This window comes from Brienomyrus brachyistius, chromosome 20 (assembly GCF_023856365.1).
Source record: "Brienomyrus brachyistius isolate T26 chromosome 20, BBRACH_0.4, whole genome shotgun sequence".
Classification (NCBI taxonomy): Eukaryota; Metazoa; Chordata; class Actinopteri; order Osteoglossiformes; family Mormyridae; genus Brienomyrus; species Brienomyrus brachyistius.
This window is the reverse complement of record NC_064552.1, coordinates 4,392,515-4,416,119: the sequence shown is the minus strand read 5'-3', so window position 1 is coordinate 4,416,119 and position 23,605 is coordinate 4,392,515. Positions and strand designations below refer to the sequence as shown.

The following is a 23,605-nucleotide window of genomic DNA, read 5'->3' as shown; positions in this document are numbered from 1 at the left end:
AATGAAGTGTATAAATATATTATATGTCACCCCAACTGTAGTGAATTAGTGGTTAAGGAGGATGGATGGATGAATGGATGGATGGATCATACTGATTTTTTCCAGACTGAATGTGTGATCACTGGAGATGTTTGAAAGAAAAAAAAAAAACTTAGGATTTGCAGGTCACATAAAAAAAAAAAAAATCAAGTTCCTCTCTGGACTTAAAACTAAACTAAAATGTGAATCTTCTCGCCATAGATGGACTCAAACTTGGAGAAAAAAAAAGCCATTTTAAGACATACAAACACTGTCTATCAGTAAAGTTTGATCCATAGACCTCCCTGAGAAGGAATGTGCAGACGTGCCCGCATGAGACAGGAGTTCGAGTGGCACGGGGCTAGGCATGGATTCGGATGAGCGGTAGGCTGCATCGTGGACGGGTCCCATGCATGAAAGAGACGGGGATGCCCAGAGCAACAAACGAGCGGAGTCTTGTTTTGAATAAAGCACATTGTAGGCCCCCCCCACCCCCAATTTCCAACCGCCGGTCATGCCACATGGCATTACTTATTTCAGACATGACAGGCATCATCAGCATTCCTCCCCCATTGACAAGGTCAAGGTCAGTAGCATCTGTTGTGTCGACAAAAGAAGCCGCCGTACCATGGCCCAGCAGGCCTGGCATTGCCCGCTAACCATGGAGGCCAGGCCTTACCCTCAACTAATCTGGGTTTCTGACGCAATTATCCCTGCCGCGTCCTTGGCTGCTAAGTCTATCGGTTCGTCGTGGACGCCGTTTCTAAATTACATCCAAGAAGGTTCGCTTTGGCGTCTGCGAATTCTTCAACAAGTAAAAAGAGAATAAAAGCAAGAGGGGATTGAAGATGAATACAAGCCATCCTGCATGGATGCTGGTATAAGGCCCTTCTCCAACTAGCTGCAGCTGTTTCCCGGAGACGTTTCTGGCAAATTATTTTTGAACCTGTTCACTTCTGGAAAAATAAAACACTTGACAAACCTGATTCTTCATCATGGGATTTGTGTGCGTTCTGGATGGGCTGAGGTGCAGAAGCTCTCTGAGGTGCTTCCCAGGTGTTCAATGGTCCAAAAGAACCAAGATGGATTGCAAGGCTTCAGGAAAGCCTGTCGCTTTAATGGATGATGCTGTTGAAAGTCACCCCAAAGCGGGCCAGGAGACTGACACCAGAGCTGTGACCCCCGCGACACCCCCCCACAGAGATGACGAAAGGTGGGACAAGCCGTGCCTGTCCTGCAGCACCAGCTTCCCAGCGGAAGTTCTGCCACTTGAAGACCAGCCCGTGAGTTGGACAGGTACCCCTTCTGAAGTCGGAGCTCCTCACGGAACCAGGATTGGGGCTGGAGAACAACAGGAAGCAGAGTGTATTCTGGAAGTGGTCGTCACGGTTATAAAATGGCGGGAGATGGAAGGGTGTGGAAATAAGGGAAACCTTTCCAAGAAGGGTTCCAAATGGGATTCCGATGGAGCAGCTGGTACGCACAGGCCCGGCCCGCCCCCCCGAGGCTCCTCGGATGATGGCCCATTGAGAAGAACAAATAAGGTTTGTTTTGTCTCACATGTGCTGTCCTGCAAAGCCAATTCGCTTCCCTTCGCGTCCCAGACACTGGACTTTCCGCGGCTGGGCTGTCAGTGGGCTTGTTTGAGCGAATCGGAAAACCAGAGACCGGATATACGGATTGGGACCAGAGAAAGACTCGGGAAAGAGGTAGGGAGGTCACACCTGGGTACACATCCATGTCTCACGGTGGCTGCTGGAGCCAGAAATTGCTTCCAGAGCTGCAGAGATGTCTGGTTTTCACAGGTGTGGGGGCACCTTCACATACCAGTATGACAAAGTCATGCAGCCAATGGGACAAAGCAGTTTTCAATTTTAAAATGAGTCATATACCTGCTTCTTCAGTCTAGACGTGACTTCTTCTCTGGATATGAAAAGATGAAAGAGGTTAAACTTTTTCCCCTTTATGAAAAGTACATTAAGTGATAGACCAGCACGATAAAACTGACAGAATGGCGAACAGGAGGGTATGACTAATTAGATAGAAAACAAACCCAAATGAATAGCCATCTAAACCTACTTATCCATATTTCACTAGAGCTTTGTTAATCAGTGTCCATAAATCATAGCTATAGCCTAAAAAGCTTTTAATGTTCAGCTAAATATAACATTAACGAAAATAGCAATTAAAGAATTAAATTTGGTCAGATGCCAAACTGCAGCAGATGCCTGAATAGGACTCGAAGTGAGAAGAACTTGTTTTGGCGGGACAGTTCCCTCTGCAGGCCTTACCTCCAGCATCGTCCATCGCTCCTTCAACGTAACGACCTCTTGCTTATCGTTATAAACGTGTCAAAGGAAATTGCTGCGGGGGGAGTTTATTTATACGCGCTGGGGTTGCACTGCGGGGTCAGCCTCGGAGCACTAAATGCAACTTGACCGACGCGGACGCAAGACCCGCGAAATCGGAGTCCAGATCTGCCTATCATGCCCCCCAGCTGGACAAGGAATCTGGTTTATTATTAAAACCCCTAAACACTACATGACACATAACACGAAGAGAAGTCGTTATATAGCCTCGATTAATGTTCTTATGAATTACTTACGAAAGCGTCACTGGACAAAATCAATAAGATCCGCTATATGCACATTAAGGCAGAGCGCGCGCCGTAAATATGTCATGATGTAAAGCAGCCTAACATGCTGCTAAATAAAATACCTTTGAAGGGACGCATTTAGTAAACTTCCTGCGTTCCTGTCTTCAAGGACCACAGCTTTGTAAGTGTTTGTGACTTGGTAGTTCATAACTTATTGCAGTGACATCACCTCTGAAAATAGGAGCCTTTTTCACATTGTAGTGTATTGCAGGAAGAAGCCGGAGTTGATTATGTCTGGCACACGACAGACAAAGAGAGGGCGGGGAGACGGGGACAAATGCCACGTTTCTGAGTGAGTCTCCGATGAAGGCTGTGACTGGGCCGCGGCGCATTCCTCCCCGGCGCTGTCACCTCCCGGCGCTCCGCTGGCGATTCTCATGGGACCGTCGCAACCTGGCCAGCGATCGGGCTCCACGCTTCCTTCCCCCAGCCTTTGTTGGCTCGCTGGGTGGCTTTTGGCAGGTGTGTTTTCTGCGCCTAGGACTGTCTGTGACTCACGGCGGTCTGAATGCGAGGAAAGGACAAAAGAGTCCTCGCCGGCGAGGTGGGGGGGGGGGGGTGGTTACCCCGGCGAGGTGGGGGGTTACCGGGGCGAGACGTGCATGCGACACATCTGTGACAACCCGTGCAATGTGGATAAACTGAATGACAGGAAAGAGTGGAACAAAACTGGTCCCTGATGAGCGATGTTGTTTGTTAATAAGCCAGTGAGGCATAAATCTATTTCAGTAACGAAAGCATTTTGATGGCATGAAACACTGCTGAAGAAAAACGTCTATTGTATTACACGATTCGCAAATATGCATCCACCCATCTCCTAGTCAGTGTCGCGTTACACGAGATAAACGAAAGTTTATTGCAACTGTCACCTTTTGAATAAACGCGTTTAAATATTATCGTACGTCTTATGATGCCCTACATGGCACGCACAAGCGTTTCACATAAGTCTGTATAAAAACGTTTCATTACTGTACTATGAAGCTGACCGGTTCAACGACCGTTTCTTTTAAACCATTTCATGCTTCTTCAGTCCTAATATTGGCCGCAAACAAAAAACGGAGGAATGCTTAAGAAGTCCGTGGGCGCCACCTAGTGTTAATTTATTATAACTGCCAGCTCAGAATACACGTCACGTTTTAAATGTATGCTGTGTCAGAAAGATCGTATTCAAATAAAATAAATCGCTGTGGTACTTTTGGACTAAATTAAGAAAAACAAACCGTGCTCCTCTATGTATACTGTATATTGATTTAGTGAGTTCAATTTTCTTAAACATTAAACCTGAAACTGTCTGCAATTCCGAATAGCCTAATGTGGACTAGTAACAGCCTAAATTTGTACTTATGATATAAAAAGTTACGGGAAACATGTCCAAAAATGTTTATTATATGGATCTTTCCAGAAATAAGAAGCTCTAAAGCTGTTTATATATCGGTGCGGTTTATAAATCGTATTTTATTTATACATAACGGGGAAAAAAACGATTGGAGAAAGTGCAAGTGATTTTACAGAAAGACAACAGTAAAAATGGGATGGAAACATGCGGGAATTTTTGCTGAATACATAGCCATACATTGGCTAGTCTTTTGTGTAGTTTTTTCAGAACAAAATCAGACAATGAACAGCGTTCAAGGCGACAGAAGACATTTCCTCCCGGCTAAATCACATTGTGTTACATTGTGAGAAAATTATAAAAGGCCTATTGAAAATGTACATAGGAATATGCATTGTGTAAGCCTATAGAAAAAAAATATATATAAAAAAAAGTTAAACATTTTGGTATGATCTCAGTATCATTTGATGGCGCTACATGAACGTTTACTCGACACTTCCTCGTTAATTGTAGTTACCGGGAATCGTACCCTGATCTTTAAAAGCTGACCGTGGTTAAGTTAGCCTCACTAAAGACGCAAAATGCTTAATTTTGCTTCTCACATCGAAAAAAAATTACATGAAAATTACTTCGATAAAACACTATTGTTGTAATTATTCACGGAAGTATATTTCAAGTATTTTTCAAAAATGAAAAATAAAGGAAAAAATGTTTGGTGACTAGTCATATGGGCCAGCATCTTTATTTGAATATGAAATAGGAGGATGATGTATTTTATAATTAAACACACACACACATTTTGCAGTACCCAAAAAGACCGAATGTTGTAATTAAAAAGGTGCTTCAATAATTGTAATAATAAGTTTTAATTTAGGGGTGTGCACACTTATGCAATCAGCTTATTGCGCGATTTTTTTTTTCATATATTCTTCCTCCTAACAGATTTGTTTGTTTTTCAATTGAATTGTACAGATTATAGGTCACATTAGAGGTGGGAAAGCTTTGAAATGCTTTATCGTGCTTTCATTTTATTTACATCACAGAAACCTGTGATTTTAACAGCGGAGTGTGTACTCCTTATATCTCCACTGTGTAGGTCTACATTTTGGCCTCACGGAGAATCTAAACCCCACTTTACGGCTCACAATAAAACCTAAAAAATGACCATTTGTTTTTGGCATTCGTCACTCAAAGCGCACTGGCCCTGCAGGCGAGGCAGAAGACAGCTCTGCGGGGATTTGATTGATCCCCAAGAAAAGCACACATATGTACTCCCGCTGTTTGTCCTCCGCTTTATCAGCAATCGGCACATGTTGCGCCCAAACACTTCTTTTCCCCAGTATGGGGAGCCATTGGCCGCCGAGGTGGGGGGGGGGGGGGGCGATCTGCCCCCCTCTGGCCGTGACTGACGTATACCCAGCATCCGCAAGTCCCCTCGCTTTACGTAAGCCGTCGTCTGCTCCTCTGTGTTCGAGAGACCTTTAAGAAACCGTAAACAGACGTTTAGGCCTAAGTGAATCAATTTTTAGAGCAGTGAACAAAGAATGTTGTTGTTAAATATTAATATGAATAAAAATTGAATGCACTATTTACGCAATAGGATTGTATATTGGCCTATAGTCTATATTACACATTTTCAATTTATTACTATTATTATTTCAGACATGGAGCCTTAGCGGAACCTTTTTTCAGTATAACTGTCTGGGATTCTCCATGAAAATGTTTCATACGCGTGTAATTGTGGGATTGACCAAAACAAGCGGAAGATGAATGGATGGATGGATGGATGAATGGATGGATGGGCTACAGATTCCTATATTTAAGGAACGTGGACTCTTGATAACGTGTAGTAACTGTGGTCGGGTGTAGCTTAAACAGGTGAACGTTGCCTAGGTAAAGCATCGCCGTTAATCAGATTAGTGTAAATTAAGATAAATCACATTCCGTGTAGTAAATGTATCATTTAGAGGGCCATCGTTTTTGTCAACAGTGATCAGGATTTTGCATAACCCCTTTATCTCGCAGCCAGGTCCGCGGTCGCGCCGAGCTCTGTCCACGGTTCTGAAACCCAAAGCAGGTCATCACTAACAATAGTTTGTTCTTGTATGTCGTGGTAAACGTGCCAGTTGATGTCGCCTTCAAGTGGAAAATCCCCCTTTTGATTAGGGCAGCGATCTCACTAATCCTGCCCATCAACATTTTGTTCACACCCCTGACGAGCATGATTGACGATAATCCGTCGCTTGTTTAAAAGAGACTGAATAGATCACTACCTTGATATTATTTAGCCATTTATCTTCTCAAGGATTGTCAGAGGCAGCTGTGGTATCATGGAGACGAGAAAATACATGCTTTAAACGGGTAATAATGAGTATATCTTTGTTTTCATTTGCGTCAGAGATCTCGTTTTTTGTTTACTTTGCTTTTTCGGTAAGGAGACTGGTGGCATACTGATAACAGACATGGAATTCTGCAGAAATCAGTACTCAGTGTCCTTATAAATATCCAGCTGATGTCGTCATGGGGAAGGACATCTGCCTTGTAACATTCAATTCTTAAGCACCTGTCTGCGCTTATCCAGTGTAATTTTCATAAACTGTATTTGATTTTCGATAGATGATTTAAGAGAAACACCGAATAAATAATTCTTTTACCAGTCCTTGAATAGCCTTTTACTACAGATTAGTCATCCAAACAATATGTTAATAAATGTCTAAATAACGGCTCTTTCAACGAACAATTGATAATATTACAAATAATGGTAACATATCTGAAATTGGTTGTGCATGTTCCCTTGGATGACAAAAGCTGAATTTCTGAACAGGGTAACTCCCGCTCTGCTTTTAAGTACCGCAATCAACACAAAATATGTTATCTTGTCAAACGGAGGGATTGCCCTTTTTGCATTGGTTTTATTAGAGCGCTATAGGCCTATATGCAAAACGTGGCAAATTTATGGAGCTTTAAAAGTGCCCATTGTCCAGGTCGGTGTCAGCGCAGGATTAAGAGCTAGACGCACCACAGACTCCCGAAGACCAGAGCCCACCCGCCGCTGGGATGTTACTGCGGCTGTACTCCGTCCTGTCACTGTTAATGAGGCCGGCGTTCTGCCTCAGGGTGTCCTTACTGGCGCTCCCCCCGGAGCCAGAACGCGCGGAGAGTCGGGCCGTGGTCTCGCAGGCTTTGAAAAGGTTGCACGAAGTGTTTAATATTGGAGACAAGCCGCAGAACTACCTGCCGCACAAAAAGCCGCCCCAGTTTATGGTGGATTTGTTCAACGCAGTGGCGGACCACAATGGCGTGACAAGGAACCCGGGGATTTTGGAGGGAAACGTGGTTCGAAGTTTCGAAGACAGAGGTGCGTTAGATTTGATTCGAACCAGCCTTCAGCACTTTATACGTCTTTTACAAAATTACACGTTTTAAAACGTCAAAATTTTTTTTATTCACAGTTTACTTCGATCGGAAATTTCATTTCTTCAACTTGTCGTCATTCAGCAAGAGCGAAAGAATGATTAAAGCGGAATTCCGCGTGTTCAGGAGCAAACGGAATTTCTTTACTGGAAAGTCATACAGTGCACATTTTTATAAAGTAAGTAGATGACATCTGTTTGAATCCCTCTGACATATTTGAATACTTCTGCTGTATTAGTTCATTTGTTGTTTGGTTCATTAACTAGGTTGACGTTTATGAAGTCCCAGAAAACAGGATGTCACCTTGGCAGAGAGACCTGATAAGTTCACGGTTCTTGCCGCTATACGACCAAGGATGGGAAGTATTCAACGTTACAAAAACTGTAAGTCCACATTCTGTGTATTACTGTAGATTTTGGCTTAGTATGATTGCCACTACTCGGGTTCGAGTCTCCGCCTGGGTTATATGTGTGCGGACTGTGCATGTTCTGTTCTCCCCATGTCGTCGTGGGGTTTCCTCCGGGTTCTCCGGTTTCCCCCCACATTCCAAAAGACATACTGAGGCTAATTGAAGTTACTAAATTGCCAGTAGGACTGCATGTGCGAGTGAATGGTGTGTGAGTGTGCCCTGTAATGGGCTGGCCCCCCGTCCTGGGTTGTTCCTTGCTTCGTCCCCATAGCTTCCGGGATAGGCTCCGGACCCCCCGCGACCCAGTAGGATAAGCGGGTTGGAAAATGGATGGATGGATGATTGTCACTACTACACAATACAATTAGGAGTCGGGCCGACGCAGTTAGCACTGTTGCCTCTCGGACTAAGGTTCTAGTCTCCACCATCGCTCCATGTGTGTGGAGTTTGCTTGCTGTCCCCGTCTTGTCGTGACGTTTCCACGAGGTTAAGTAGAGTTACCAAATTGCCCGCATGTGGGAGTGAAGTGTGTGCGCGCGCGACCCCCCGCGACCATAAACGGGACGACTGGTTACAAAACATGGATGGATGTAACTGGTAGCCACTAATTACATAAATATCGCCGATCAACATCAAATGATGTCATAGTGATTTCTTCGTAGGGCACGACCATCGACAGATTTTATTATGCTTCTGCGTCAAAACATGTTCTGTATGCCGAGTCGCGAACCAGTTTAATTTCTTCGTTTTTTTGACCCACTACAGGTTTCAAAGTGGATTCACAACAATGACACAAATAAAGGATTTTTAGTGGTTACAACTTTACCGTCCGGAAAACTTATCGAATCCCAAGTGCGCAGTGGAAGCGAGGGCAAAAAATCTTATTTGGTGATTTTTTCGGAAGACGGCAGAAGAGCGTTAAACGTGAATCAGGCGCCCCCTCACGGTAAACCATTGGTAACGGTCAATCTGTGGTCATGACTGTCAAACACCTGCTAACACTTTTTTTGTTTATAATGGCATGCCAAACCTCTCAAATGTTAATAAACTTCACACGTAGCAGAAATTAACGTGCAGGGGACTGATGATTCATTTAACGACAGATTATAGAAAACTATTGCCATGTGTTTGGTGAACAGATTGGGCCATCATTCTGAAAACAGTAGCCTGGATTTTGGTAATTTTGGCAGCATTTCGAGCTGTAGACTCAATCAGCTGCAACCTAGACAATGGTCTGATTTTTGTTCGTCTTTTTAGGGCCTGGAAAGTCACCGGCAGCGGAGGAATTCAGCGACGAGAAGCCATCGGAGAAAAAGAGCCGAAAGACGCGGGCAGCGCCATACTACACCAAATGGCAGGCGATGACGTGTCAAAGACAGCCTTTGTATGTGGACTTCGAGAAGATCGGCTGGTCGGGTTGGATCATATCTCCTCGGGGTTACGACGCATACCACTGCAAGGGGTCGTGCCCGTTTCCACTAGGCGAGAGTCTCAGAGCCACAAACCACGCCACTGTGCAGTCCATCGTGAACGCGCTGAAGCTGTCCCCTGACGTGCACACGCCGTGCTGCGTGCCCGACAAACTCCATTCGATCAGCCTGCTGTATTTCGACGACGAAGAGAATGTGGTTCTCAAGCAGTACGATGACATGGTGGTGGTCAGCTGTGGCTGCCACTAACCATCTAAAAGAGCTATATTTTAAACAACTTTTGAATAGAACCAAATCCTATATGAATTGTAACACACTGTATATGGAAATTGCCCTATTTTTGTGGAATAAAATTTGCCGCTTCAGATCTACTGTGGGTCAGTACAAACAGCCTCGAATGTACTATTCTGCATCTTACGCTGCACCCAAGGGCGGACTTTTTTTTTGGAGGGGAGGTTGGCGGAGGGGCGAACAACTTTGGGCACCGCACTATCGGGGGGGGGGGGGGGGGGGTGGGTGCTGAACTCAGAACACGTAGATCAAAGTTTCCACTTTATTTATATGACAATTTAGGTTAAAGCGTTAAAATCCAACTTAAATTTGGCCGGTCAATCCGCTGGCGCGGTAATGACTAGCGTATTATTGATGCGTCGCCGTTTTTCAGTCGATCTCCTTGTCAGCCTGGCTATACGCGGATTTCCTTTTTCTGGTGCTATGGAGTTGCTCGACTTTTTTAACAAGGGTGCTGTGGAATTTAGCGTTTAATTTCTACTGCGACGCCCCCGACACACGTACACAAACACTCATGCAAATATGTAGGTCAAGTACCCACTTCGCGACAGTTAATTTGACATTCTGTGTTAAACACAAGGCGAGATATTAAGTTGTGGTAGACTTATTCACAAATTAAAAATAAAAAAGTCTAAATAAACCACAGAAATTGCTTGGGGGGGGTATTAAGTCTATCTTAGCGGTATAGCTAAAGCACTCCAAATCTCTCCCTGGCCCTGCTTCTGACAAGCGACACTCAGCTGCAAAATGCTTTATGTTAAGGGTAAAACTGACATACTACAATATGCCCCCAATACACCCCCACGCCTGCTGGTCGCTCATCCCGCATGAGAGAGCCACCTAGGTCGCTTTAAAGAGAGAGGTACAAGTGAGACTTGAAAAGGAAAATGATGAGATTTTCCCGCATACAATTGGGGGAATTAAAGACCTAATATACAACCAGGGATGGACATAACTGGTACGCGTTTACGGATTCAGCTTTAAAAACGATACGTGCGTCAATCAATTGTAGTAACAGCGTAAATGCGTACTTATTTCATGTGCATTTGCGCTGATATGAAAACAAAATATAATGCATTTGTTTAATTTAATCTTTATATGCTAACTCTAACCTGTATACCGCAAATGAAGTAAAGTGCAAGATATTTTCCTCCTCATATCAGCGCAAATGCATATACGGTAAGGACACATTTGCGATTTTACAATGAAATCTCTGCCTAATAGCGTCTTCTGGACCACAAGCCTTAAAAAGCTGCGAGCGACACCCACACATCCCGCCTAAATAAATAGATAAAGCTCTATAGAACCCGCTGTACAAATTGCTTAGTCAAATCACTCCCGTATCTTATGCATCTTGCCTCCCAGCCACCGAAGTTCCCTTTTAACCTTTCAAACTGGGCGGTCCTGCGCTCCCCTAAACTACTCACACGTGCAGCCTGAAGTAGGTGTTAATCCTACAAGATTAAAAGTAAAAAATGGCAAGGATACAATACAAAATATTATGGATAATTATTGCCCTGTGACGTATTCATTAATGGGCACACATAATTTTAAGCATTCATGCCCAAGTTCGGCTTCAAGAATGTGTAAATAGCAAGACAGCGTATTAACCTCAAACCATCAGGTGGCACCTATTACGATGGGTTCAGAAAATTAACATTCAAAAACGTTTAATTTTTTCAGGCTTTCCTTACCGTATTTGGGCTTTTTCTGATCTTCTCAAATCGCCGAGACAATGTTTACACTTTCTGCTAATTTCCCGATGCTTGCGAAATTTAGTAAAAATGATACAATAGATATTTCCGCTAGGGGGCGCCAATCCAGTGACTACAGTACAATTCAGCCGCTGATGGAAAATCAAGACACAGAACATCGGCGCTGTTGAGGATACGTCCAAGTTAATAATGCAACTCCTATATGAAGGGGTATTATGAATTATTTTATTGGAATGGTTTTTACATGACAGACTCCAGTTAGAAGATGGATGGATGGGTGGATGACTGTTTTATTTTTCAAAAAATTCTTATGCATAAAACGTTGTTTTAATAAATATCCCTGCTTTATCTGTTAGTCAAAGACCTGCATTACGCTTTATTAAAATAATTACATCTTCAACATTTCTACTTTACAGACACTATAATAGAAGTTTGCAATTCTCAACATTCTTAACATTCTTTAATAAAATGCTGCATTGTCATTCTTTACATTTTAAAACATTATTTGTCTTATGGTTATAAATACCTAAAGAACGATACTGATATTTGATCACTTATATGGCTATATATGTAAACTATGCTCACTTGTCTCAGTGTTTTGCTAATTCCAAAAAAACAACTTTTTAAAGATACAGTGCATTTCAAAGAAATAGTTGCTTTCAGCTAATTTTCTATTGCTAAGTCATCCACTTCACCCAGTGACATGATATCCACGTTCCTAGAACTGATGCTGTCCCTGTCTTCACTATATAAGGACCCATCATGCAGGGTACCATATATCCCATCAGGCTCAGTATTTTTATTGTTGTTCTGCTTGTCCCACATCTGCCTATAGAGGGAGCCATTCTCCAGATTCTTCTGACCGTTTGTGACTCTTACTGACATATTGCAGGCAAGCCCCTGTGATGGTAACAGATTGACAGGCATAGGCACAAATCCATGGTAGAGCATGTAGGGAGCTTCCACTGAAGTGGGGGGTGAGCCGGAGGTCACAGGCGATGAGGCCTCCTCAGATTGCTTCACTGGCAGCTGGAGATACATTCCAGTCTCTGGATCAAAGAAGGTCTTTGTCTTGACTTGCACAGGCATGTCAACTACAAAGTACTGCCCGGAATCTGGGTCTTGCAGGACCTTCCTCTGGGTCATCGAGCAGGGCGGCAATATGGCATCGACAACAGGGGGTGGGGTGAGCTTAGGCACATTGCAGGATGAGGAAGCTGGCTCAGAGTCTGGCACTGGTTGTTGAGGTACCGGTGACTCAGTGGGTGGCAAACGTGCACTTGAGGCTGGTTGACTAGGTTTGGGAGCAGTTTTATTTGCTTGGCTCTGCCCTTGTGACCTTCTATGGGAGTCCACTTTTCTGTTTCTCCTGGTGTTCAACTTTTGAGCACGACGGAGGGCTTTTTCTGACTTGGGGGGCACAACTGGTAGGTTGCTCTGCGGCCGGGATTCGGCGGCACTGCAGGCGGACTCTGACCTTTCGCTGGGTTCCTCTGAGCACGTGGTATCCTCTGTGGGCACGGTGCTGGCTGGCTTTTCCTCCACGCCTACCACAATCATGGCACAACTATTCACCTGCTCTGAAGCACCTTCTTCCTCCTCTGGGATTGGAACATGTCTCTGATGGCTCCTCCTTGGCTCTCCAGATACCTCAGGGGATTTAGCAGTATGGGATGTTGCACTACGAGCGGACGCTCCATAGGTGCGTGAGGTTAACCCAATGCTATGCGGAAATGATGCGTCCTGCAAGCGGTCCTGTTCATCATCACCCCTCTCAGACCCACTCAGGCTTCCCTTAGGTGACCCCAAGCAGAATTCCTCTGGACATGGAAGGTGAAAGGGCAGCTTCACGGTCCTGATGATCGGGGAATTCCGGAAAGTATTGTCTTTCACTTTAAACAAGGTGGGCTTCCCCACAGGCGACAAGGGCGCTTGCGATTGGGCTTTGGCACTTTCAATTAAGCAGCGTATCCAGCCGCCTTCTTCCATCTCGCTGGGTGATTGTGTGCTTTCTCCTGTCCATGAGGCTCTCTCGTCACTCTGTAGCAAGACTGCATGACTTTCTTTAGCCGTCGCCTCACTCTTAGGATCAGTTACACTGAAATATTGCGACTCCATCATTTGCGAATCCTTCCCCAATGTATTCTTGTCCCCTTTAGTCTGCAAATCCTCTGACTGCTGTGATGGTTGTGCTTTGAAATCCTTATCCTGTGAATCAACCATCGGCAATAAGTACGAGTCCACTGGTGCTTTCTTGGCCTCTCTGGCATGAGCCAACAGTCCTTCTGCCCAGCTGTCCTGCACTGGCATAGCGAGCATCTCTCTTGCCCCATTCGACTTGCCATTTGCCTTTCCATAACTTCTGCCTTGACCTCTCCTTGCATGTTCCTTTGCTGTCCATTCTCCTGAAAGACCCTCATCTTTTTCACCTATAGATGCTACTTCCCGCCTTTTCTCATCTCCCCAAGTTTTACCTGCATTTTCCTTCTGACTCACACTTCCTTCGTCTGTCCCGGTAAACCCTTTTCTTGATGACTGTACCCTAGTTGCCGACTCTGCCCCTTCAGTTTGGAGACCATCAACACACTCTTTCATACTCATGTAAGAGAGTACCTTCTGTCTGACGTTGCCTTTCTCCACTGTACCCCGCCTTCCATGCTTTTGCTCTCCATCTCGGCCCCTGCTGTCAATGGCAAAGCTATCCTTTCCAGTAGGACGTCTTCTTCTTTCAGTAACTACATTAGCCTCATCTTTTGCACTCACCAAATTTCTCTGCTTTTTGACACTCTTGGGAGGGAGAAGGGCTTGAGCTGTGCTGTTTTCATCATAGACCATGCTAGACTTTTTGGAAAAGGTCTGTTTCAGATTGCTGTTTTCTCTGTCTTTAACCTGTTCCTCCCAGTCATTCTGAGCATGTCTTGTGCTCGTCATATTCTCCTCTCTCCTTACCTCATTTTCCTTATTTAGAATAAGTTCACCCTGCCCTGATGACAGTGCATGTGGTTTAACCCACACTGTGTCTTTGTTAGCCTGAACATTTTGATTATGCATGTCCCCATTTACAGCTGTCATATGCTCTCTAACTTCTGACTGGTCTAGAACTAGCGTCATATCATTTTCAGGGCCTCTTTTCTCTTTGTTTACTTTCATGTTCCGCTTTTCCTGAGTTACTGACTGATGACTTACTACACCAATGTCTGCTCTTGGTATGAGCACTTCTGCACCTCCCTCTTCTTCGCCACTGTCTACTATCATTGCATACCTCTCATTCTTTATATATTGGTTCTGTTTTGCTGAAAAGACATGTTTTACCCTAACCTCCTTTCTGGAATCCCTCTCTTTCCTATCATCCATCCCCGGTTGAGCATTGTCTTTTTCCCCAGCGGTCACCGGGTGTACAGCCCTATCTTCTGCTGATGGCCCCTCAGAGTTCCCACATCCTGTCATGGCATCCAGCCCGCTAACTCCGACTCCACATCCATCCAGGTACAGGTCCTGTATCTCGCCGAGCCCTTTTTTGATTGTGCGGTTGCTCGCCTGTGTTGCTTCTTTGCCAAAAGCTTCTGACTCTCCAGAGAAATCTACTGCATTTGAGAGAGGTGGTTCCTTTTCTGGACTCTCCTCCTCTTTTTCAGTGGACTGCTGAGAGGCATTCTCCATCAATGGCTCATTTGCAATTTCTTTCCCCATCAGGCCTGCTGGTGTGCATGGGTCTGGTGCCAGGCATTTCTGAGGGGCGTCTCTTGATGTTAAAGGAGAGCTGACAGCGTGAAGGTCCACAGGCTGGGCTTGGCCCGTGCTTTTGCCCGTGGCACCAGGAAAGCTTTTAAAGCCACAAGCTTCTTTCACAGCTGGGGGTGAGCTTAATGTCAAGTAGTCATCTGATACGCAGACTTCAGCAAGTTCTTTGCGACGGCCGGTCCGCACCTCACTCGGTTCCAGAGCGGGGCTGCTAACAGGCTTGCCATCTCCGGCTTTGGGATGGGCCACAGTGCCAGTCCCTGTACCCGACAGTTCCAAAATAGTCAGGATGCTCTTGGGGCCGGGGGAGTCTGGACTTTTAAACTTCGGTGGATTGTACGTGTTCTTCACACGTTTCCTGTTGTCCTTGATGTTGAAAAGCAAGCTGGAGGCCATGGCCTTATAGCCGTCACGCAGTCGGACCTCATGCGGCCTGGCCTCAGTCTCCAGCGAGGGGGCGGGGGGAGGTTTTGCCAAGGGCAATGTGTCCTTCAAGGATACCAAAGTTTTCATCTCTTGTCTGTCACATAAAGTGGGAGTCAGGAGTTTGGCGATGCCGAGTTGGGCTATACTGCCTGACATGACCAACACTGCACTCTGTGTGCCCTGCCTTTGCTGTTCTTGAGGAGGGGGCATGGTGCAGGGCCGATTGGCAGCATGTGCTTTTTTAACAAGGCTCCTGTTCTTTCTCCAGGGGACACAAGTCGTCGCCATTTCCGAGCTGCTTGTCTTGTCAATAGCTTTGCCATTCTGTATGACTTTAGGAGATGGGCATCCTTTCCCAACAGCCAAATCTTTGTTTAGGTATTCAAGGGAAAGATTCTGCCTCTCAATATCCTCAGCTCTTTGCTGGTCTTTAGAAGAATGATGCGGCTTGCCGACCTCCTGAGCTTTGGACGGCTTTTTGGTTGAAGACATTAAGGCAGCTATAGCGTTCTCCGTCGGTTTCCTGCGTTGAACACATTCCTTGAGATGGGCGTCTTCATGCACTGCCTTTAACTCCTTGTAGAGTGAGGAGTCATACCACTTTGGAAAATTACTTGTGGACAAGATGTCCGAGTTTTCAAATGGGACCTGTTCGCATTCCCTCCAAATCTGGAATGGGCTGAATTCACTATGTAGAAAGAAATTTGTGGCAATGAGCTTCTTGTGCTTGCTGGACTTGCGGCCTTTGCCCTTTGAGGATTTTGTAGAGGTGGCGGTCATATCCATACTCGAGGGTTTATTACTCGAGGGTTTTTTTCCTGGTGCAATATAGCCCATCGTAAAGTTCTGTGGACAAACTGCTGAGGAGAATTCAGACAGTTCCCTTTGGATGCTAATGAGGGCTGACTTGTCCCATGACGGACAGGTTACTTCCACTTGTTTATGGTCTGTTGGCCTAACGGCATCTCTAGCCACACGACCGTCATTCCTGGATGCTGCGAATGCCTTAATCTGAGATGACACCTTTGATTTGCTGTTGTTCTGCACCCACATGGTCTCGATAGCACCATTGTTCATCTGAGGGACACGTTCGTTCCGGAGCTTGGCCAAATCCCCAACTGGATGCTGGAATGTTGTCGCTATCTTGGACGTATCGCCCACCCCCCCTTTTGTGCCTAGCTGGATTATACCTTGCATGGTTTTCTGTCCTGTGCCGTTGACATCCTCCATGAAGGCCCGCTGGCGTTCAGTGGGAGAGGATTTGAGCACCGGCTCAATGTAGACAGCCTCGTCGCCAATGCAAAGGCTCTTAAAGGCGCGATCGGTGAGGCTGCTGACCTCCCGGTCCGTCTCGTCCATGACGCTGCCAGCGCAGGACGCTTTACCAAAACCATCCGGGTGCTTGCAGGACCTGTGCATGCTGGTTTTGTGTCGAACCCGCCGTTTCCTTTCCAGGCAGCTCATTTCCAACACTTACTGCTACCTGCTTCAGTCTGTCTCCAGGACGTTCTGCCTTATGCCAGCTTGAATTTAACTAAATCTTCTCTCAAAAGGCGATATGATTTCATTTCTTTCCTGCAAGGAAAGGCACAAAAAAAACAGGGTGACATGAATATAGCAAAGCTATAATGGAAACCCATAATCTTAAGAATGTTGTTTTTTAAAAAAAAATCAACAGAACAGTAATACTGACAGAAATATATTTTACATGCATGCTAAAATGGATTAAAATATACAGTAAAATCTAAGACATATATTGCTCTTAAAGGTCAGTATAAATAAATTACATTAGAGCTGCTATTATTTTGTATAAATATTATAGGTTTTCCAACAATTCTCAAGATTCATTTATGCGTTCCAAATATAAAGCATGTCAGAAAGGAGCAATAATTTACATTTTGATCCATTCAAGTCAATCACATGCATTATAATGGTCCGTATAAGAGTTAAAGATGTCTTGTACTGCATTATAAAGGTATCTGCATTGTAGATGAAGGTTTCATACTTCATTTTCGCAGGGCGAAGCCTACATACGGCATGGCTCATGTTCAACTCCTCTTTACTGTTTGCATTTTGAAAGCCAAAATTTGTCCAACCATTGATCACTGTAACCAGTTAATCCCAACTGGGGGGGGGGGGGGACTGGAACAACAGGCACAGGCAGATACCAAACCTGGGCCGTCACCAACACACCAAAGGGTCCACACACTCACGGGGCCAACTTAGAGTCGTCAATAAACCTATCGTGCCCCGACCCGGGGACCGAACCCAGGACTCTCCTGCTGTGAGGCAGCAGCACTAGCCACTGCGCCACCTTTTCCTCACTCCGTTGAATTTAAACTGTGAAGGAGCAACACAAATCTCTGCTATGTCATCCTGTTACTACTCAACAAAGTCAGAAAATAATTGGCTGCTACTACACAACAGAAGATGCACTGCCTGTCAATGTGGGAATAGTTTACAGAGCACCACCTATAGGATAATAGAGGAACTGCAACGTTTCTCCACCTCAAATCCAAACACATAAAAACTATAAATTAATTTTAAAACAACAATTGCGGAGTTAATTTATGTATCACACACTGCCACACAAAAGATTCACGATATACAACAATCGATTTTTTCCCCCCAATCTCTACCGTCTCTCCTACTGCCCATTCTGTGATTCACTTTGTTACCTTAATCACTTCGGAGGCATATAGACAAGAATTTTTGCATACAGGGTCTAATTTTAGGCGTGAACGATGCACCACCGTCTGACACTAATCCCTAAGCACTTTCGTGCGGCGGGTACCGGAGCCTGAGCGTTGGTGACCCTATGATACCGACGTGTTGGGCACCAATGTACCCTTGGAAATACCCTTGTCTTTGGCTGCCAGCCCTTAACCCTAAAATGTTGATGGCGCAGGGCGGCAGCGAGCGTCCTGTGCACCTCAGCGCATGCCTGCCGCCGGCTCGTAATTTAAAACACATCGCAAGGGGGAGTCTAAGAGTTTCCACTTTTGAACTCGGCCACTGCTGACAGGTGCCACCCCCCGGACGATCCTGGCGGCGGATATCAATCTTGCCAGAAGCGGGACGATTTTCCAGACCATAAATGTATTCCACGAATATTATTTGGAATCGTTCGCTGAGTTTTTATATCTGGAAGGACTGCAAGGTAAGAATGGGTCGGGAAATCGTACATCTACGTATCCTATTATCAATTATAACAACGACAACCACAACGACAAAAAACAACAATAATAGCAACTCATATTATTATTATATTATTATTATTATTATTATTAAGGCCACTGGTGCCAAATATTTACAAAATTATGCTTAGAAATTTCAGCTGTGGTCTCTAATTGTGAGGGTTCAAACTCTTCCCCCGCTTTCTGTGTGCAGAGCTGAGGACTGTTTAGATTAACTAAAACTGAGCACTTGTGTGTCTGCAACAGAGCAGCTGGAGTCCCTACAATCCCGACAGAATAGGCACTTAATAATAAACAGGTGTAGAAATGCGAGACCCAGATGGGTAATCAGTCATTGCCACTCAGAAAATAGCAACCCGATGAAGTCAGGAGAACTTAAATGCAGCGGATCTATATTTGCCCGTTTGTTTATTTTGCCGGACAGCAGTCGGCAGTCATCCAGCATCCTTGAATGCAAATGAAACATCACGAAAGCGAGAGAAAAATGACTCGCGAAACGTCACATTGTTATGAAACGTTCTTCTACCTACTGAGCGTAGAGAGGCTGAAGTAGAGGGAAGGCGACATGACGAAGTACAGTAGCTTCACTATCAGTTCGTGTTACCTTCAAGAATGCCTGCAAAATATAGCCCCATGCGTGAGTATTTTTACCGCGGCTACCCAGCTTTCTCCTTAAGGGCCATGACAAATAGCCAAGAGCCCCATATTCTTCATCTGTAAGAACTTTACTAACAATCATACATTAAATGATTCCGTAATTTTCGAACAGTATTATTTTTAAAATATATTTTTTATATATAAAATATAAATATAAAATTTAAAATCTTGGTACACGTAAAACATTTAGAAAAATTTCAGAAAATCTGTAAAGAGTATCTATATAGAACAATATCGATATCTCTTTGAAATTAACTAATTTTAAGAATGTTTTTCCCAGTACAAACATTCTTTTGCAAATGCTTTCAAGATTTGACATTTGCTGACACATCTGACACAACTGTCAGATAATATTATGCGCATGAATAAAAAAAAAAATCTGCTCTCGATCCAAGAAAATCTGGCCGCCATTTAAAAAAAAAATATTCCAGCGATTACCATTTGACACCCATTGCATTTTGGGTGATTTCCCCGCGCCCGGTCCCATGCAAGGTTTATTTTTACCCCACCGGCTCAGCAGTACAGTACTCCCCTGTCTCATCAGTCGCTTCACAGCAGAAGGTGAATGTAATTCTCAGTAAAGCAATGAAAGAGTCAAGCATGAAAACAAATAGCACAATTACTGATACTGAAGGCCTACCGTCCAAAAGCACCGTAAAAGCCCCCCCCCCCCAAAAAAAAAAAAAAAAAAGATTGGAACATTAACAGACTAACTAATAAATTCAGTTTCGGAAAAGAAAAACCAATTTATCCACAAAATAGGTCTACTTTCTTGTTCTTATTTCATCTTACTTTGCTTGCTAATCGTGTACCATTCCTTTGTGAGAAATCTTAAATACGCTACAGACTCCCCAGCGTCTATTCCTTTGGCAGCACTAACAAAGGCACAGGAAATGATTAGTTCCTATAAACTCTCACAGGGCCTTGAATTAAACACTGAAAAGCTTCTTTACCTTTTACCGGTGAGATCCATTCTGTAGCGCTGGTCACCCTCGGCGGACTTTCAGGACCATCTGGATAAGGCAGTTGCTGAAAAGACGTGTAGCTGAACTGTGTGGTTTTAGAGAAACGAAAAATAAAGCAAATCTTAGCAGAGATAGTCTTGAAGAAGTGGCACAAATATGAACATACATGAAAACCATGAGGAACCGTTAGACGAACTCCATAAGAACCCAATTTGATACGGTAAAGTGCTTTTGTCATGAAGTAGCCTAATATTACCGGTTCCGGTAATAAATAGGGCCAAATACACAACAGCCCTCACCTTTACGGCCAGCGGAGAGTATAATGTCTGTATAATATCTCCCTAGAAGTACACAGTCGACCAGAGCGACCTGCCTTCCCCAACTCCCTAGTTGCTAAGCCTGCGCCCATGAGCTCATTTGTGTTCCGGCAAACAGGTGCCCAGCCTTAAAAATAACCAATTGCATCATCCGCCCCAGTGTCATCCACTCGTTATAGAAAAAAGTTAGTCTGTGTTAACCAATGGCATGTAAATACCGGCGCTGATTATGAAGGAATTAACGCTCTTAGAACCACTCTGGGCGTTATACATGCCTGTTACCAAGACTGTAATCCGGTGGGGACATCGGAGAAACGGTGAGTTCGCCTGGACCTTCATAATGAATTATAGCTAAATATTTTGCGTTACGGTGCCAATAGAAAAGGTTTAGTACCCATGCATCAATAACAGGAAAACTTACAGATAATCATAATCAGGAGTTCATGCATCGTTTATATATACAAAAATTATAGTGAGATTAGAAGCAATTCATCATTTTGAGTTAACGCTTATTATTCTCATAAACGCGGCCATTTTTTAACCACCAATTATGATAAACTCCAGAGATAAATATGTTTTAATAATTCCAAATGCGGATTATTGATATGTGTGTTTCCGAAGCGTGAGATATGCCGGCTGTGACAGAAAGACAGGTCATTACCGTATGAATTACAACTGTCCACAAATAGAATTTATTAGCGGCGCACCTGTGCTGAGTTGGACGGAATAGGAGTTCGTTAATCTCTTCTCCCAAAAGAGGATTGTTTAATATGTATTTTTAAAATTATTTTGCATTTTGATTTAAGATACCAAAATTTAATAAATTTCTGTTTTGCGACAAAAGCTGGAACTAACTGCTAATATACCTTGTGCGCTAGTTTCTTGATATTGTCTCGCATAAATGCAATATCGAGACGCAGTTTTTTTTTCTACATTTCTCTCACTGGCCTGTACGTACCGTCACTGTCGATAAGGGCTGCAGCGTCTAGCAATAAAATAAACTTTATCACTGATATGTCATTCTTGTAGCAGTGGCTGAGTATGTTACACGTCAGAATCTGAGGCAATGTGAAGCTCAATAGAATTTGGCGTAATTGTTCTTGCTTGCTCTCTGAGATCACTTACCTCAAAGACGATCAGTCCAGGGACCAGACGGCAGAAATGACTTTCCTGTTGGCGGCCACCTCATTGCCTTATTCTGGGAGAAGGCCGCGCTATAATAGGACATTGGCCTCGCAGGCAGTTTCTCGGGAGCCCTGATCTCCGCGGACTCAAGGCCGTCGTTGGTGATGGACACCCACACCTGCACTAGGAGATGGCAGGAGGGTCGGCCATCATTCACGGCTGTGGACCGACTCAGCGCTGCCTGCTGCCGCTGCTTAGTGAGGGCGGGCGAGTCTGTTCCTGACTGCTCTTGGCACAGCTGGGATTCGACTTAAACTGACCGCTCCTTCATGACCCCCCCCCCACTTCCCTCCCTGTTGTTTCAGCCCTGGAAGCCAGTAGAGATGAATTACCCAGCCACATCGACCAGCTGCACCCAGACACTCAACACGGGTGACTTAAGGACAGAAGACTCAACAGGGTCGACAGAGTGCTTTCATTCCCCTAAGTGTCTGGGTTCCTCAGCATTTTCATAATTGTTCCATTATACACCCACTAGAATCAAACAATAAAAACTCAGTTCTTGCATGTTTTGTTTTAATACTTGGATTGTAAGGCTGACATTCGCACCACGTGACTTCAACTTCATACAGGGCCTGAAAAATGATGCACGTAAGGGTAGAGTTTATAAGAGCACAGGGCATGTTTTCGGCTGGGGGCCTGTTTATGCATGGCGGAAGATAATCTTACCGCACAACCCAGTCGTCGGTATCACACGACCCAGTTTGAGGTCCAGGCCACAGTGTCACGGGAGAAGCTCCAACCTCGCCAGACCAGGGTTATTTTAGGAAGGGGGGGGGGGCTTCTTGCAATTCTGTGTATCACGAGTTTGCATTCTAATCTACCATTATTGCCTTCCTCACTCGAGGACTCCACATTTTTATAAACCCTAAGCATGGTTTTGTCGCAAACAGTATCAGCAGCATCACATGGTTCAAATGTAAACGAACTGATGGATTCATCCACCTACGTCGTTTACACTGTTGATGCAATATTACAATATCGTAACACTTCACTGAAATCTAACTTTCCGTCATGTTTCTGTCACACGGTTTTATTCATGTTGTCATACTGGGGTGCAGTAGCTTCAGCGGACTGTGGGTGTCATCTTAAGAACACGCATGCAAAAATCACAACACAATGCCGCAATGTTTGATTGCTGCGTTAAACAATGCGGCCGGATACAGTTCCTTTTCTGCTTCATTAATAGTTATATCCATTCATCCTTCCATCCATTTTCCAAACCGCGTATCCTACTGTGTCATGGGGGGTCCGGAGCCTATCCCGGAAGCTATGGGCACGAGGCAGGGAACAACCCAGGACGGGGGGCCAGCCCATCGCAGGGCACACTCACACACCATTCACTCACACATGCATTCCTACGGGCAATTTAGCAACTCCAATTAGCCTCAGCATGTTTTTGGATTGTGTGGGGAAACCGGAGTACCTGGAGGAAACCCCACAACGACATGGGGAGATCATGCAAACTCCACACACATGTGACCCAGGCGGAGACTCGAACCTGGGTCCCAGAGGTGTGAGGCAACAGTGCTAACCACTGCACCACCATGCCGCCCCTTACAGTGCTAACCACTGCACCTTAATAGTTACATTAGACCACAAATTATTGCATTTTTTGTGTCGCATTTACCTGTAACCCGCCAGTTTTTCCTCAATCCTTCTGACCTTTTACGTGTTTAAAAAGAGAACATGACCCAGATAGCATCACGGTATTCATGAATTGGTTGAATTATTGGTCAACTTGGCTGGCAGGGCCCTGGGGTCGCGGCTGGCACTGGGAGTTGCATCGGTTCTCTCGCACGTCGGAGGGCAGTCCAGAGTGGATGGGCCTATGTCTTTTTGTCTCTGTGT

The 23,605-nt window shown here is 44.7% G+C and overlaps 2 protein-coding genes and 1 long non-coding RNA gene across 4 annotated transcripts; 2 read left to right on the top strand and 1 right to left on the bottom strand.

Annotated features, from left to right (window-relative positions):
• Nucleotides 1-6,779: 6,779 nt before the first annotated feature.
• On the top strand, nt 6,780-9,597 carry LOC125715493 (bone morphogenetic protein 7-like). Its single transcript, XM_048987061.1, has 5 exons — nt 6,780-7,365; nt 7,460-7,599; nt 7,688-7,804; nt 8,596-8,776; nt 9,088-9,597. The coding sequence occupies exons 1-5, from the start codon at nt 7,065-7,067 to the stop codon at nt 9,507-9,509; spliced, it is 1,161 nt and encodes a 386-aa protein (XP_048843018.1). The 5' UTR covers nt 6,780-7,064; the 3' UTR covers nt 9,510-9,597.
• Nucleotides 9,598-11,469: 1,872 nt separating this feature from the next.
• LOC125715490 (cardiac-enriched FHL2-interacting protein) lies at nt 11,470-21,994 on the bottom strand. Of its 2 annotated transcripts, none has more exons than XM_048987056.1 (3): nt 21,695-21,994; nt 20,241-20,337; nt 11,470-17,008 (listed from the first exon to the last, which is right to left on the bottom strand). In XM_048987056.1, the coding sequence occupies exon 3, from the start codon at nt 16,895-16,897 to the stop codon at nt 11,930-11,932; it is 4,968 nt and encodes a 1,655-aa protein (XP_048843013.1). In that variant the 5' UTR covers nt 16,898-17,008; nt 20,241-20,337; nt 21,695-21,994; the 3' UTR covers nt 11,470-11,929. The 2 variants fall into 2 exon arrangements, with proteins under 2 accessions (XP_048843013.1, XP_048843012.1); XM_048987055.1 differs by lacking the exon at nt 21,695-21,994 and adding an exon at nt 20,552-20,688.
• Nucleotides 20,727-22,261, top strand: LOC125715496 (uncharacterized). Its single transcript, XR_007384082.1, has 2 exons — nt 20,727-20,886; nt 22,060-22,261. It is a non-coding gene; the product is annotated as an uncharacterized LOC125715496 (long non-coding RNA).
• The last annotated feature ends 1,344 nt before the right edge of the window (nt 22,262-23,605 follow it).

Bases quoted from the DNA above. Each gene is read 5' to 3' on its own strand.
- LOC125715493 (XM_048987061.1), top strand. From the start codon at position 7,065: ATGTTACTGCGGCTGTACTCCGTCCTGTCACTGTTAATGAGGCCGGCG. The intron at 7,366-7,459 runs GTGCGTTAGATT...TTTTATTCACAG, and splicing joins TCGAAGTTTCGAAGACAGAG to TTTACTTCGATCGGAAATTT. The intron at 7,600-7,687 runs GTAAGTAGATGA...TTCATTAACTAG, and splicing joins ACAGTGCACATTTTTATAAA to GTTGACGTTTATGAAGTCCC.
- LOC125715490 (XM_048987056.1), bottom strand. From the start codon at position 16,897: ATGAGCTGCCTGGAAAGGAAACGGCGGGTTCGACACAAAACCAGCATG.